A 14,802-nucleotide genomic window follows, 5' to 3' on the forward strand; every position below is an offset into this window, starting at 1 on the left:
ATTTATGACTTACAGACATTTTATACTCAATAACAGAAGCCATAGGGATTTGAAATGAATTTCTTAGTGATGATTGCAAAATGTAGTATAAGGAAATTTTATCTTATGATTTTCAATTTGGGGCTTTGTATCTGACTGACACTACTGTCCAAACTGTACACAAACCGTTCTAGTTAGTTGAGAAATTTTGGCATACACAAAGTCTTTGTGAGCTTAATTATGCCATGGTGCAACATCTGTTGTCAGCTTTACCAATAAACAACTTCTTCCTAAGAACTGTGATGCTTAAAGTCATGATATTTGTCCTATATCTAGCAGGGATGAATGGCAATCAGTATTGGTCTTATAAATGACATTGGCCATTTTAATGATTCAAAATTCAAAGATTCTTCTAGAGAGATAATTGTGGCCTAGAGTCCTGAAATATATTATTTGACATGGGCTTAAAACTAAAGTCATGATATTCTACCTGTGGCTTATTAGACTAAATAGTATTCAAATAGTTATCAAAATTTTACAAGCAGATCACAAACTCTCCAGGTCACTTGAGTTGATATATAAAAAAAAAAAAAAAAGCAGAAAAGAAAAAACCTGCTGAGCATTTAAGGCCCTTTGGTCCATTTGTTTAAACTTACTTGTTGGTAATATTTTAGTTGTGTTTTTTTGTCATTTTCTATATTTTCATCATTTTGTTTTATTATTCTTTGATTTATTTTGAATATGACATTTTAGATAAGATTCAGGGACCTGGACAATATTAAAAGTCAACCCGGAAGTCCTGGGGTCAAAACATCAACGATATCATATATCAACCTTTTACATTTAATACACAAACAATGTACGTATAAAACGTGTCATGGATTGACAAATTGACCAGTCGGTCTTGAAATGTTGCGACACATTTAATATGTACTTAGTTGGTGTATGAAGTAAAACTTTGATATTACATATTTCCAAACTGATGAATCTTATTGAAGACATCACAACTATATCATTGGATTGTATTGTTATATAAGGCCAAAAAAAATGATTATTGATTATTTGGTTCTCAGGCCCGCTTGCATTTCATTTTAGGGCACTGCATTGCCGATTTTATCGTGAACGTAATAAAAAAAAAAACGTGAATGCGCCAGCCGCCGTCTTTAAAAAATTCCAGAAAATTGGTCCGCATGTCGTTTTTACACGTTAGTCACCCAAGTCCCGAAAACGTTTGAATAAAGATAAGGATTTATATACAGGCAAGCGTTAAAATGATCATGACTTATTAGTCTTGTGTACAAATGGCGCTCATTTCGGTAGAAATAAGGAATGGGGGGTTCGTGATTCTCGTCTGGAACATTGTGGGGGATTTTCGGAGGCTTGCTCTATGAAGGGTCTCTACACAACTATAAAAAGACAAGGTGATGCCCATAATGAACGTTTTACAAACTACACAATAAAAAAGAAACGTCCTCGTCTCGTTTTTGCCATGTAAGATGAAAAAAAAAATACCACCCTGAAAAAATTGGCCTTAGAACCAAGTAATTAATTTTATTTGGCCTAACAACTTAAATTTTTGTTTTTTCACTTCATTAACACTATCGCTACATGTAATTAAGTTCCAGTGACTGACATCATACTGGTAATTTAAACAGCAGTTTATTTTAAATCAGTTAGCAGTTACTGCCGGCCACTTCTACTAACTTTATACTTAAGATCAAACTAAATTCTGTTCAATGCAAACTGATGGTATGTTTGAATTTTGAATTTGTAATTACGCAGGGAAAAATTCAGTAAATGGACAGTCTCCTGGTAAGTAACAGGAAAGAGTCATTTACCTAAGGCTTCCTGGGGACAGAAACATTAAATCTGTCTGTGATCTGGGTTAACGTACTAAAGGATGTAAGGGAGATAAGCGGTGGTAGCATTAACATTGGGCATTATCTCCCTTCCATTGACCAAACGTTTATGTCTTGTTCCTCATATCAAAACGTGATATTGATGAAATATTGATGAAACAATTGAAAAAAAAATGAATTTACTAAAATAACATTTTCATCTAATAATTAGTAAATACTTTTTGGTAAATTTATGATGTATTAAAAAAAAAAAAAAAAAAGTACAAAATGTATAGTTTTCTAATTACTTAATCCATTTTATCATTTGTACCGATTTTTGTTAGCGTCCCACATAGTTCTGATAAAAATATCACATTTTGTATGAGTTTTGAGATCTGTTGTCCTTGTGTTGGGTCTGTGGTAATAGTATTCCTCTTTAGTCTAGATACTAAAATTTTGAATTCCTGAAACATATTATGAATTGATGATTTTCTATATAGTGATGAAACAAGAACATTTGATTTCAGCTTGAAAGCTGACCCTAGAAAGTCAAAAGAGCTTTTACCATAGTTCAATGTCCGTCAACCCTTCTTTTGAAAGACTCTAATTGTTCATAATGGGGGTTGATGAAAATTATGCATGGATAATAATATATCCCTAGGTTAGTGGAATTCAAAGTAGTATAACAGAAAAAGTGTTGTCCCTTTAGGGCAGAAAACAGGGGTCTTTTAGGGGAAAATATGGGTAAATTTCTTACAAAACTTTACAAAAACACCATTTTGTATAGAGCATTCCTGCAATTTGGGAAATCATTTTTGTATTGCCCTGGTATAGATGTTAGGAATATTAAACATCCTTTCCAGTTCAGAAAGCTAATAAAGGCAGTTTTGAGTGAAACCATGGGCCTCTTTTTTTCCTCAAAAACAGTTTTCTAAAATACACTTCAGGATATTTGTATTTTCTACCAATAAAAATTAGTGTGTGGATCAATTATATAGCATTTCTGATCCAGAGACCAGGTATTGCAATGCTTCTTCCCATTATACTTTGTAAAATATACAAGAGTGGAACTATGGCATTTCTGTGTGGCCTTGGAAATTATGTGAAAACTTTTCTGGATAGAAAAATGCATTTTAACTCTTTAAGATAGCTCTGCTAACAACTACATGTACTAAAATTATTATTACAATGTACAATTTTCTTTATGAAATCGGTTGTCCCATATATGTATCTTTTATGCTTATCATGATTTGAAATTAAGTTGCATGAACATTTCATGTGTCGTAATATTTTTTTTTTAATGAAGAATGATACAATTTTCAAAGGAATTTAAAGAAAGGTTAGATGAAATGCAAAACTGTGTTAATACCATGATTTATGAGACTGAAAAATGTCCTTTTATAAACCCTCTTTCAACTGAATTAATGATATCTTTGATCTGTTACCAATTTCTCAGCTTCTGAAAATGTCTTTCCTTGGCTTGCTATAACAGCTTTTACTCCCCTGTATCATGCCTTGCTAATTAATACAGCCATCTTTCTAATTCTACGACTGATGCAAATATACAACATCCCAGTTCATCCAATTTCTGGGGATTTGATATCGGTTGAAAATTATGCATATTTAAGTACTGGTTCATGTACAGCAAAGTTTGTTTAAATGACTACCAAATACCAGTCCACAATGCCATATTTATCTGGCAATTAGCCCATGCCTGGTAATAAGCCCACCCATATTTGTAGAAGTTTAACAGAGATATTTCAACAAATGCTATTCTCTTGTCCTGTAATAAGCCCACCCCCCTACTTTGAGACATATATTTTATGTTAACCCCCATGGGCTTATTGCAGGATAAATACGGTTTTTAAATATATTTCTATCATCACTCCTCAGTCCTCATTATGTATCAGATTTGGATGAAAATTTCTACAAGAATTTTAGTTCTTCTTAAAAAAATGAAAGGATGTAATACAGAAACAAACCAACCAAACCAAATCATTGCATGTTGTTATATTTTGTTTTATGTATCATTTTAATGCATGGTGTTATATATATATATTTTTTATTATGTAACTGTGTTTCATTAATCACCTAACTCATCATTGTTTCCTATGTTTCAATTTGTTTTGTTTCTACATTTTGTTTGACTCAACATTGTGGATTTATAAGTTTCGTAAGAAAATCATATTGTTTGCATCAGAACTGCAGTCCATACCAACATCTATTCATTGATTCAATTGCCCACTTGTTCAAAGTTTGAATATAATTAGCTTGTCAACAACTTCATGAGAATCATTTAGTACACACTTCTGCAGGCATAGTCATTAAAAATAAATGGAAAACCTTTTAAATTTTACAAACAAATTCCTATTAAAATTTTGCATTAACATATCATTAAATGGAGCATTATTAATGCCCATGAAGTACCTGTTAAAATGTCATTGCTATAAAACTATTGGGGAAAATTGTAATATTTAATGGAAAATTAGTTGATTTTTGTGTCGCCTGCGAAAAAGCTGGTGCCACATAGGTATTGCTATGTTGTCGTCCGCACAGAGGTTTTGGTGCGATAACTTCAGTTTCCTTGGGCTGATCAAACTCAAACTTCATGCAGTGCTTCCTTACCAATAGTGCTTGCTTGGGATTGCTTTTCAGGTCCGAAGGTCAGAGGTCAAGGTCACTTTTACTATAAATAGAAAATCTGTTTTCGTGCGATAACTTGAGTTTCCTTGGGCCGATCAAACTCAAACTTCATGCAGTGCTTCCTTACCAAAAGTGCTTGCTTGGGATTGCTTTTCAGGTCCGAATGTCAAAGGTCAAGGTCACTGTTACTATAANAATAAACTTCCTTAAAACTCAGAGTATTCTTCCCAGAATAACAGATTATATAACAAAATGATGCCATCTAAAAACATAATCTATGATTATTGCTTACTTTTAACATTTTTTCTTGAAATGAAAAGTGTATCTATTTCTTCGTAATCTCCCAGCTTCCTGCACAGGCGACACATCCACTTCCGTGGAATTCTTGTAATTATTAAAAAATCATTAATTTTATATATTACAAGGATTAATGCAAATTTGATTATCATTATTTTCCACAATTAATAGTCATTAATTTAGGATTAAATTTGCATTAACTTGATGACAATTGTTCATTAAAAGTTATGTGCAAAACTAGATATTTTCATTAAAATTTTAAAACAGTCATTTGTAGACTAGAAATAAAAGAGACAATTTGTAAATTTTTGATATTTTTGGTCAATTTCAGCAACAATCTTAATGGAGTAGAATACTTTCTGGTACATTTAAGCTACATAATATTGATGCTGCTCAGTCAATACAGTGCCAGACAAGTACTATATATATTCATACAATGTTTATATAATGTTTTCAGTAATTGAATTAGCCTTATCTAATTGTTAACCCCATTTCAGCCCTGCTTTTATTTCTTTATATTTTTCATGATTTGCTAGCTGTAATTTACTTCACTTTTATTTTATATATTTTTTTTTTTGATATTATTTGCATGATAATTACCAGATTACCTATCGGAATAGTCTGTGTAGTCATTTCACATGACCATACTTAGTTTATATGATATGAAATATAATATCTTACTGAGGTACATACATCCACATCATCCGTATAATCTCATCACATTCATTCCATGCTTTTCATTATCAATTATCATATGTGCAAATATTTAAAACCATCATGGAGCATAATCAATGTTTCTTCTCTGAGACATGCATGAGGCTGTCGGTAATAGTTTAACATTATTATGGACCGCTTGACATTTCCACACACACAAGGCAGTGGTTACTGCATGCTTGTTGAAAACCTGTTTGACTGTGTGACATCTTGTTACACAGAGGGAGTGATGCCAGGGACGCGCATGGATCCCAAGTCTCGCAACCGCCCCTACGGCAATGGCGAGGTCAACGCCAGCATCCATGACCAAGAAGAGGACCGTTACAAAGAGGTATGTCATGGGGCTGTTATTTTGTTCCTGGTGAATCTTACTATAGTGATACAACCAGTTTTCAGGTCATGCAATACAAGATCCAGCATTTCACATTGTGAGGATTACACAATGTTGTATTACCACAATAGACAGAACTCCATTTTAGCTGAGCTCATGGGTTTAATTAATTGTTATCCACTGATCAAATTGGCAAATTGAAACGAGCATGCCTGGATTCATGTCTTTTTAGTGCCATTTTATGCTATGGTACCATGACGTCATGATTCGGTCGAGTCAACGTCGTTTTGTCCACCTGTTGTCGTTTCGTTCATTTTTTTCTGACCATACATATGGTAAAATGTGGTAAAATGATGAGTTAAGTTTTGCAGTATATATGACATGCATAAACTGAGCAATGGTAGGCATATTTAATAAAAGCAATACCACACACGTCCATCTGATGTCAATATACCCTGGTCCTGGGGTAAGTGACCAGATCATTTCCTTTAAAAATAATAACAGTTTGATTTATATATGCACGTTGAAATGTTGAGGTTTTGTTTAGTAACAGAATATCTCTATCCATTTTGAGTGTTTACTTGATTACAGAGAATTTGTATTCACATCAGTGTTTAATTCTATTACAGAAAATAATGTACAAAGATGACCAGTCGTCCAGGTACTTCAAGACCAAGAGGGCAAACCAGCTTCTTCAGACCAATGGGGCTGAACCGGTCAGCAAAGTCAGTAAGTACATATGTGATATAGGAAGACATTAGAAAAAAGAAAAATAAACTAAAAACCAGACATGTCCAAGATTAAAGACTACTTGAAACAGAGGTCTCCAAGTCATTTTCTGTCATCAACCAGATTCGGTAGTCATGACGACGGTATGAGCAGAGGTTTGTGTGCGGCTGTAGCCCATTTATTAATGTAACAACATCCGAGATATTTGTCTAGGTTATAAGTATTATTGGATTACAAGGTCAGCTAATGAAGGTCTTGATTCCTTGATCACCAACGACAACGAAAAGGAAGCACCCTATCCTCCATTTTCCATGCTTTAGTCTCAGAATTTAGAATTAACAAAATGTAGACAATAGGTCTATGCATGTAATATAGAATTCTTGTAGGCCCATCAAAATTTTCATAAACCTGATTTTATCCAAGAAAATTTTACTCTGCGTATACAGCTTGATAGCATGAATGTAAGAAAAAAATAGTAAAAATAAAGGAAGAAAACCAATTTTACGGATTACTTTTTCCCTCACTCCTACACTTATCACTGAATCATATACAAAGTACATCATAGGAAAAACACCTTGGTCTATGAGAGAAATGATTCTAATTATTCTGCAGTGTTTTCCATAGTGATTGTCAATCAGTCTACTATTAAGCTTGAACACTGCATACAGTCAAACTTCGCTATAGTGCCACCATTTGTCCACAGAAATGTTGGCATTATAAAGGGGTGGCGATAAACTAAGGGAAATGTATAAAGGAATTCTAAGAAAATGAGAAAAAGGGACATTGAAATATGTCGGCAGTAAACGAGGTGGCAAATGAAACGAGGGGCATTATATCAAGGTTTTACTGTAAATATGTTAATTTTTCATGATTGATAAATATAAATTTTCTTCCTTGCTACAGACATGTCCGAGATTAAAGACACCTTGAAACAGAAATCTCCAAACAATTTTCCATCATCGAACGGATTTGGTAGTCATGAGGACAGTATGAGCAGTGGCTTGCGTGCGGCCGCAGTCCATGGTCAGCTGATGCAGGAGGATACGATGGTTCGTCGACCCTTGCGCCTGGAAGCCTTGCCGACTCTTGGAGGTACAGGGAAATCAAAGAAGAAGAAAAACAAACCCTATTAATATGTCAATCTTACATGTTCTCCTGATATAGCATAAAGATTGGACAGATAGCATAAAGATTGGACAGGTATTAGTTTGGCTGGACTTTTCGAAAAATTCAAAATTGTTAAATTTGTAATTTAAGGGCAAATCTAGGAGATGTAAAGAGAAAATTTATAGAAATAAGAACAACATTTTTTTTTTTCAAAATTCCTGATACTTGTCATTCAAGACTAGCGAAAGTCAATGTTGATTATGCAGTACTTCTATTATTTTGTATGTAATATTATAAATAGAAAATGTTAGGAATGAAATTAATCAATTTATCTAAGATAAATAAAAACAAAAAAAAAACGTTGAAGTTCAGTTAAACATAATGAGCAGTTCATATAGTGCACCTCTCCTGGGGATTCATGAAATTTAAAGTCTGAAAATATCGTCTGGTCGCAAATTTGCAAACTATTTTACCTGTGAAAATTAATGTCTATATGGTATATGTTATCGGGGGCTAGTCCTTGTCAAACTGCTACCGGTCCGTGTAGATACACTGAGAGGACCTGTGTATTGTTTGTTTTATGTATATTAAGGGTGTCGATGCAATCACAACTAAGACAGGTGGTCACTCTCTGTTCTAATGTATAGAAATTGATGATGTTGGCAAAATTACATTGTTTTTAGGAAACAAACTGGGTCCAACAAGCAACATGACATTTCAAAACAGGAATGATTGTTAATTATCTCTTCGGAGCAAAAGTTGTCATCGAAATATTTTGATAATCTCATAATATGGTTTGAAATTTTCTTGAGGATGATCCCACAGAAAATTGAAATTGTAATCATATAGCATTGAATTGCAGTTACAGATTTAATGCTAAAACATTAAATATGTTAATAACAAATGTCTTGTAGCTGTTGATGCTGTAAAAAAGAAGAATTTTTATAATGTTTTATGTTGATAAGCTATGGTATTTATTTGGAAATAAGCCCATGCCTGGTAATAAGCCCATGTCTGGTAATGAGCCCATGCCCGGTAATGAGCCCATGCCTGGTAATGAGCCCATGCCTGGTAATAAGCCCACCGGTATCTATTACAGTTCAGCGGGAATGCCAACAAAGGTTATTTCATTGTCTGGTAATAGGTCGATGCCTGGTTATAAGCCCATTTAAGTTCAATAAAAATTACAACAAATTCTGTTTCATTGCCCTGAATCAGCCCACCTCCCTACTTTGGTTTAGAGATTTTATGTTGGCCCCCTGGGTTTATTGAAGGATAAATACGGTAGTATGCTGACTACAGGAGATTTGAGCACGGTAATCCACAGTGTTGTGTGGACACACGACAGCAGTGACTGTTGTATGGCATAATGTTTTTACCAGAATGTAGATTGTTGTTTGTTGTCGTTGTGCTTTTGTAGCTAATTTTCTGGTTAATGTTGTGTTTCGGGAGTTTCAAAGAGGGAAGGGGGGGGTCTTAAGGTTTATATTTAAAATCTCTAAATAATACCTTAAATTCTATGGTTAATTGCAATTATGTTATTAAGATTATTTTAGATCTTATTACCCTGAATGTGATGCATATCTTCATAATTTCTTGTTTCTTTTTTTTTCAAATATTTTTTTACATATGAAATTTTCTCTGTTGAACAGAAAATGCTGTGGTACTTATATGTGATTCATTGACAGCAGGGCACTGAAATATAAACTACATAAATATAGGAATGTTTAGACTTTGTTAAAGTAGCAGAGACAATTACTTGAATAGGGTATAATCAAGGCACTTTTCACGGACACAGCCCAGTGATCATGTGGTCATCCTCTACAACACTTGCTTGTGTGACCAGCCTGTTCAGTCCTTTAATGAACAGTGGTTTCCATTTAATGACACTTGATAAAGTGTGCATTTAAAGTTTCTTTTTCTCAAAATATCATAGAAATACAGAAAAATATTATGTGAACGAAGTAATTACCCCCTCGCAACAAAGGTTTGAGGGGTTATAGGATTCAGCCTTTGAGGGGTTATAGGATTCAGCCTTTGAGGGGTTATAGGATTCAGCCGGTACGTACGTTACACTATTTGTTATCGCTCTAGCGACTTCATTCCTCAACAGAATTTCATGAAACTTCATACAAGTGTTTAGTATGGCAATGCCTTGAACAAGTTCGCGTTTCGGGTTAATGCGTTAAAAGTCCAGGTCACTTTTACTATTTTTAGAAAAACTTTGCCATCTCTCTATCAACTTCATTCCTCAACGGTACAAAAATGTATTATTCATCGATAAATGCAGTCGCTAGACCCGATACTAATGCATCATTGAATTTTCTATTTATTTCCTCATACATATGACACACAATGTGTGAATGCGAGGGGATTTGTATCACTTGTAATATTGCCTTGTTTTAATTTATATCAAAATACAATCAGGGATGTTCCAAAATAAACTGTAGGGGAGGGGTGGGAGGCACTTATTCAGAGACCCCACCACCCATAAATTATTCAAAATGATTTAATTTAAGGAATAGTAGGCAGGTCTGGTTTTAACCCCACAACCCATAATATATTAAATAATACAGGTGCCTCCAACCTCCCCAATACGATAAATTATGGAATAGTCATCATCAATTTCAAGAACAATATCAATTAATACAAAACCATAAAAGTACATTGTACAATCATCAATTACAACTTCAATTTAAGCATCACCTAACATACAATTGATCACAACAATTTATACTTCTGTTACAATCATCAGTTACACTAATGCTTTGTAAGTAACTTTATACTCTATTGAAGTACACTCTTACTAAGACCTGTATATTTCACTACTGAAATACAATCATCACTTTGTACACTCTGTTAAAATGAACTCATCAATTATGACAATTTATGCATCCTGTACTAACCCTTTCACCCCCATATAACTTTAGTAGACTCTACCATGTACTATAATCTGGATGAATCCATTATATGGTCTACAGTGGTGAAAGGGCTAAAATACAATCATCGGTTACAGTAACACTATAGACATTCCTCAGTCAAGGTATGGGTACAATCATTGGTTACGATGACATGTTTAGCACTTTCAAGCATCCCTATTTTCAGCTGAGAATGAAACATGAACATTTGACAGATGGATCATCGTAATTAATAAATAATATTTCCTATTTCACCAGGGATATGCAATGGTCAATTGTTTAAAGTCAGTTGGAATGGAAAAAAAAACAACGAAATTTAATTTTTCAAATTATTGAATTTATTCATATCAATTAAAAGCATTTTTCATTTTTTCATAGATGCAAAAAAAGTTGCCTTAGAATTGAGACGATCTTAGACCAGTTTCATGTATCGTGTTATATATGTTGAGTCAGAAATAGCAATAACGTGCAATGTAGAAAATATAATTAGACATAATTACGAGATTGTTATGTGTATATTTTTGTGCTGTGTTTTTATTATTTCTTTAATTTATGATAGTCGTATCATAGTTGTTGATAGATGAATTTGTTCCATTGCTATTCAAATCCAGATAGATGCCTTCCCTTCATAGTTTTGCACTTCTATGATTCGGTATCTATTTCTTAGTGTTGACAGATTTACTTACGTAAAGTTATTTTTTAATGGAGTGTGAATATCTCATAGTTTGATTATTCAAGCAGTTGGTGTTGCTGATTTGTTTTTATTGAGGTAAAGTAAAACCTCGTTATACTGCCATGATTTGCCCAGAGAAAGTTTGGCATTATAAAGGGGTTTGGCGATAAATTGAGGGAAATGTATGAATGAATTCTTGAGAAAACGAGAAAAAGGGCCCATGATATATGTTGGCGGTAAACGAGGTGACAAATGAAACGAGTGGTGTTATAACAAGGTTTTACTGTATGTGTTTTTATCTACTCCTGTTTGAGCAACACAAAATGAACACTTATATACTATATTATTATTTGATATCACGTTAGTTAACACCTGATCTTAGTTACTTTTAATTACTAACAAATTGAACATATTTACGTCGGTAACCACCACCAGTATGCCAAAATAAATCTGTTAATCGATATAAATACATGTACTCTTAAAAAATGTTCAAATAGAAAAATAATATTTGTTTAAAGTTAAGGTAACTTTGTTACGTAATTTTTCATGTTAAAGGATTACAAGTATTTTTTCCTTGCTAGAATTAATACAAAACTCCTTAGTTTTACATCCATGAGGAACTGACTTAGTGAAACTTTATGATTTTTTGGCTAATTTTTCTGGTGCAAGTGTAATATACATGAAAATGTGTTCCAACTTTAAGAATAAAATGAATTTCAAGGAAATTGGCCCTGAAGTATCTCTTCTATAACATGCATTGTTTGCCCTAAATTTTCTGAAGTGTGTTATAAAGTGTTTCGTCAAAATGAATATTGTAATTCACGTGTGATGTTCATTCATTTCAAGACAACCTGGGTAGATAAAAAAAAACAAGTTTTTGTGACTGAGCTGTATCATATTTGAATGATATTTTTACTGATGGTTTTCTCTTATTTTCATAGATTGGACTTTTTTGCTCTGTAGAAGGTTGTGATTGTAGGTTGTTTGGAGTTTTTTCCAAAAATGTCTCTTCTGGTTTGATAATCTTCCATTATGTTTACGTTATATACATGTATATGTATACATTTTCACAATGATATCCTATTCCGCCCAGATTTTTCTGTGATTATTTTGTTAAGACATTTTCATATTGAATGACTGTATGAATTTTTAAACTTTGTCTCCAGCAGTTCAGATTTGATTTTGTAAATGTCTGTTTTAACTCGAACTCGTTCCGTCCAGAATGCTTCTTTGTAGAGACAATCCGTTCATACCCATATCTGTAATGTGCGATACATTTACTTTATTTATCCTGCAATAAGCCCATGCTTGGTTTCTTGAGCCCACCAATATATATTGCAGTTCGGAAGAAATGCCAATAAAAGCTTTTTCATTATCCTGTAATGAAGCCCATTCCCCTACTTTCAGTCAGAGATTATGTGTCGGCCCCCTGGGCTAATTGCAGGATAAATATGGTAATATGATTTTAAGGAAATGTTATGTATGAGACAGTGGCTGAAACTGAACATTTTCTGAAGTGGTTAGATTTTATTTCTGATTGTTCTACACAGAAGATGACCCGACCTGCCACATATAAGGTCACAGTATTCACAGGGTTAGGGTGAATGGTCTATACTATTAATTTGAGTAATTATGCAAATTATAAATAGATTCAAATGAACACTTTCAAGTCAGAAAACTGTTCCAGTTTGAAGTGATTTTGTATAGATTGCAAAATTTGTACAGTTCCATTTTAGTTCTAATACCTCCCATACTATGTAAATGTGTAACAAATGTTTTTTCACTTCAATCCACTGTAAAACAATAATGACAAATTGTAATATTTATTTAAAGTAAATATATGATGCAGAATTCTTGTCACAAAATGCCTAACATATGTTATGAAATGCTCCTAGATTTATAAATATTCTTGACTAAGATTATCTGCTTCCTGTCAGGAGAAGGTGCAGTGCTTTTGTCACATTTTGGTTTGCGTTCTCCTGTCGAAGAAAATTCACACACAGACTGCATTTTATAATATACAACTAACACACAGGAAACAGTTAACCTGTTTATTACTCTTGTTAGCAACATATTTACTTACAGTAATACATTTTGTGCATCAGGGGCTACTCACTCCAACAATTTTACTACCATATATTTATGCTACTATGTTTTGAACAAGCTAGACTCCGGGGGTATTGAGAGAAGCAGCTAGACTCTGAAAATGTCTTCAGAGAAGCACCTACACAGCCCAGAGAAGTGAGCAGCTAGACTCTGAAAATATCTCTGCATATGAAAAGTGTATCTATGAATTGAGGAGGAAATGATCAAGGTCACTGATATTCTTTGAAGAGTTTCAGTCACTGTACCTCTTGACTAAGGTTCTCTTGTGCTAACATTACTCAAACTCCCATTTACAACTTTGATTGCGGATGAGCGATATTTTAGATAATTAAGATCTTTATGTCAGAGGATAAGCAATATTTTAGATGATTGAGGTCTTTATGACGGAGGGTAAGGGATATTTTAGATAATTCAGGTCTACATGTCAGAGAAAAAGTGATAATTTAGATATCTTTATATCCATTTACAACCGACTGGTTTGCGTCGAACTGTAAAAAAAACTAAGCAAGCATCTTAGTCTTGAATATTTACGATCTTGGAGCCCAGTAGATAACTAATGTGCGGTTAATACTTGATTACAGGGTTTACATACAATACATGTATAGCAAGAATTTTGAATATTTTCACTTAATCCACTATTTAGGAGAAAAATCTTGCTTTACCTTTTTCAAAAGGATCCTTTTCAGTTGTAGCAAGGATTCAAAGGAAAATCCATTTAACCTGGACAGCAGATCAATGTTATTTTACAAGAAAACAGTTGATGTGTGTTAAAATGTAACTAATATAGAAAATGGTCCCAAAAGTCGAGTATCAGAAAACGAGATTTCTAGACTAATGTTGTATGGTCACAACAAATGTTCCAAGGTGCAAATGAGGTATTATGCATTGTTCATATTCCCCTTTTTTCTCTCTGAACAACATGTAAGTATCATTTGCTTGTAAAACGTGTACCAGGTAAGCTTATATTTTGATATATCAAATTTACTTATTTTGTCACAAATTATTTTGTCACAAATAACATTTTTATCATTATAGTTTGAAGAATGCTCAATAATTTTATGTATGGACCATGAAGATAGTAAAAAGAACAATGATCTATATATTTTGAAGAATGTTTTCTTTCCATTTTTGCTCCAAGTGTTCGTCCAATGTTCCATTATAAATGGCTGATTTGTAAATGTAGTTTTAATCGATATAAAGTTGTTTTGCAGACACATCCCACACCGTTTTATATTATGTTGAGTGGTTCACTGTGATAGAGGCACACACGGTGTCCCCTAGTGTCAGCCCCCCAGTCATCATTGATTGATGTTAAGTCTTGTTATACCATTATCAATAAAATGTCACATTCCACGAGAAAAGATGTTGTTGTTGTAATTGCTCTGAAACATCTGAATACAAATTGATTTTGTGTCAAGAAAGTGAAGAAAACAAGGTTACTAAAATTCTACACGGTAAGATAATTTT

General features: G+C 33.3%; 1 protein-coding gene across 5 annotated transcripts in view; it reads left to right on the forward strand.

Moving 5' to 3' along the window:
- Positions 1 to 14,689, forward strand: part of LOC110445476 (kinesin-like protein KIF17) — a 42,531-nt gene extending 27,842 nt beyond the window's left edge. For 4 of the 5 annotated variants that reach the window (XM_021490129.1, XM_021490127.1, XM_021490130.1 and 1 more), the window contains 3 exons: positions 5,693 to 5,802; positions 6,432 to 6,531; positions 7,435 to 14,689. In XM_021490129.1, the coding sequence (XP_021345804.1) occupies positions 5,693 to 5,802; positions 6,432 to 6,531; positions 7,435 to 7,664 (440 nt within the window). In that variant the 3' untranslated portion in view covers positions 7,665 to 14,689. Of the gene's footprint in view, positions 1 to 1,761; positions 1,792 to 5,692; positions 5,803 to 6,431; positions 6,532 to 7,434 lie in introns of all 5 variants that reach the window. The other variant, XM_021490128.1, reaches the window with a different exon arrangement.
- The last annotated feature ends 113 nt before the right edge of the window (positions 14,690 to 14,802 follow it).

The sequence above is a fragment of the Mizuhopecten yessoensis genome, unplaced genomic scaffold, assembly GCF_002113885.1.
Source record: "Mizuhopecten yessoensis strain PY_sf001 unplaced genomic scaffold, ASM211388v2 scaffold2307, whole genome shotgun sequence".
Classification (NCBI taxonomy): Eukaryota; Metazoa; Mollusca; class Bivalvia; order Pectinida; family Pectinidae; genus Mizuhopecten; species Mizuhopecten yessoensis.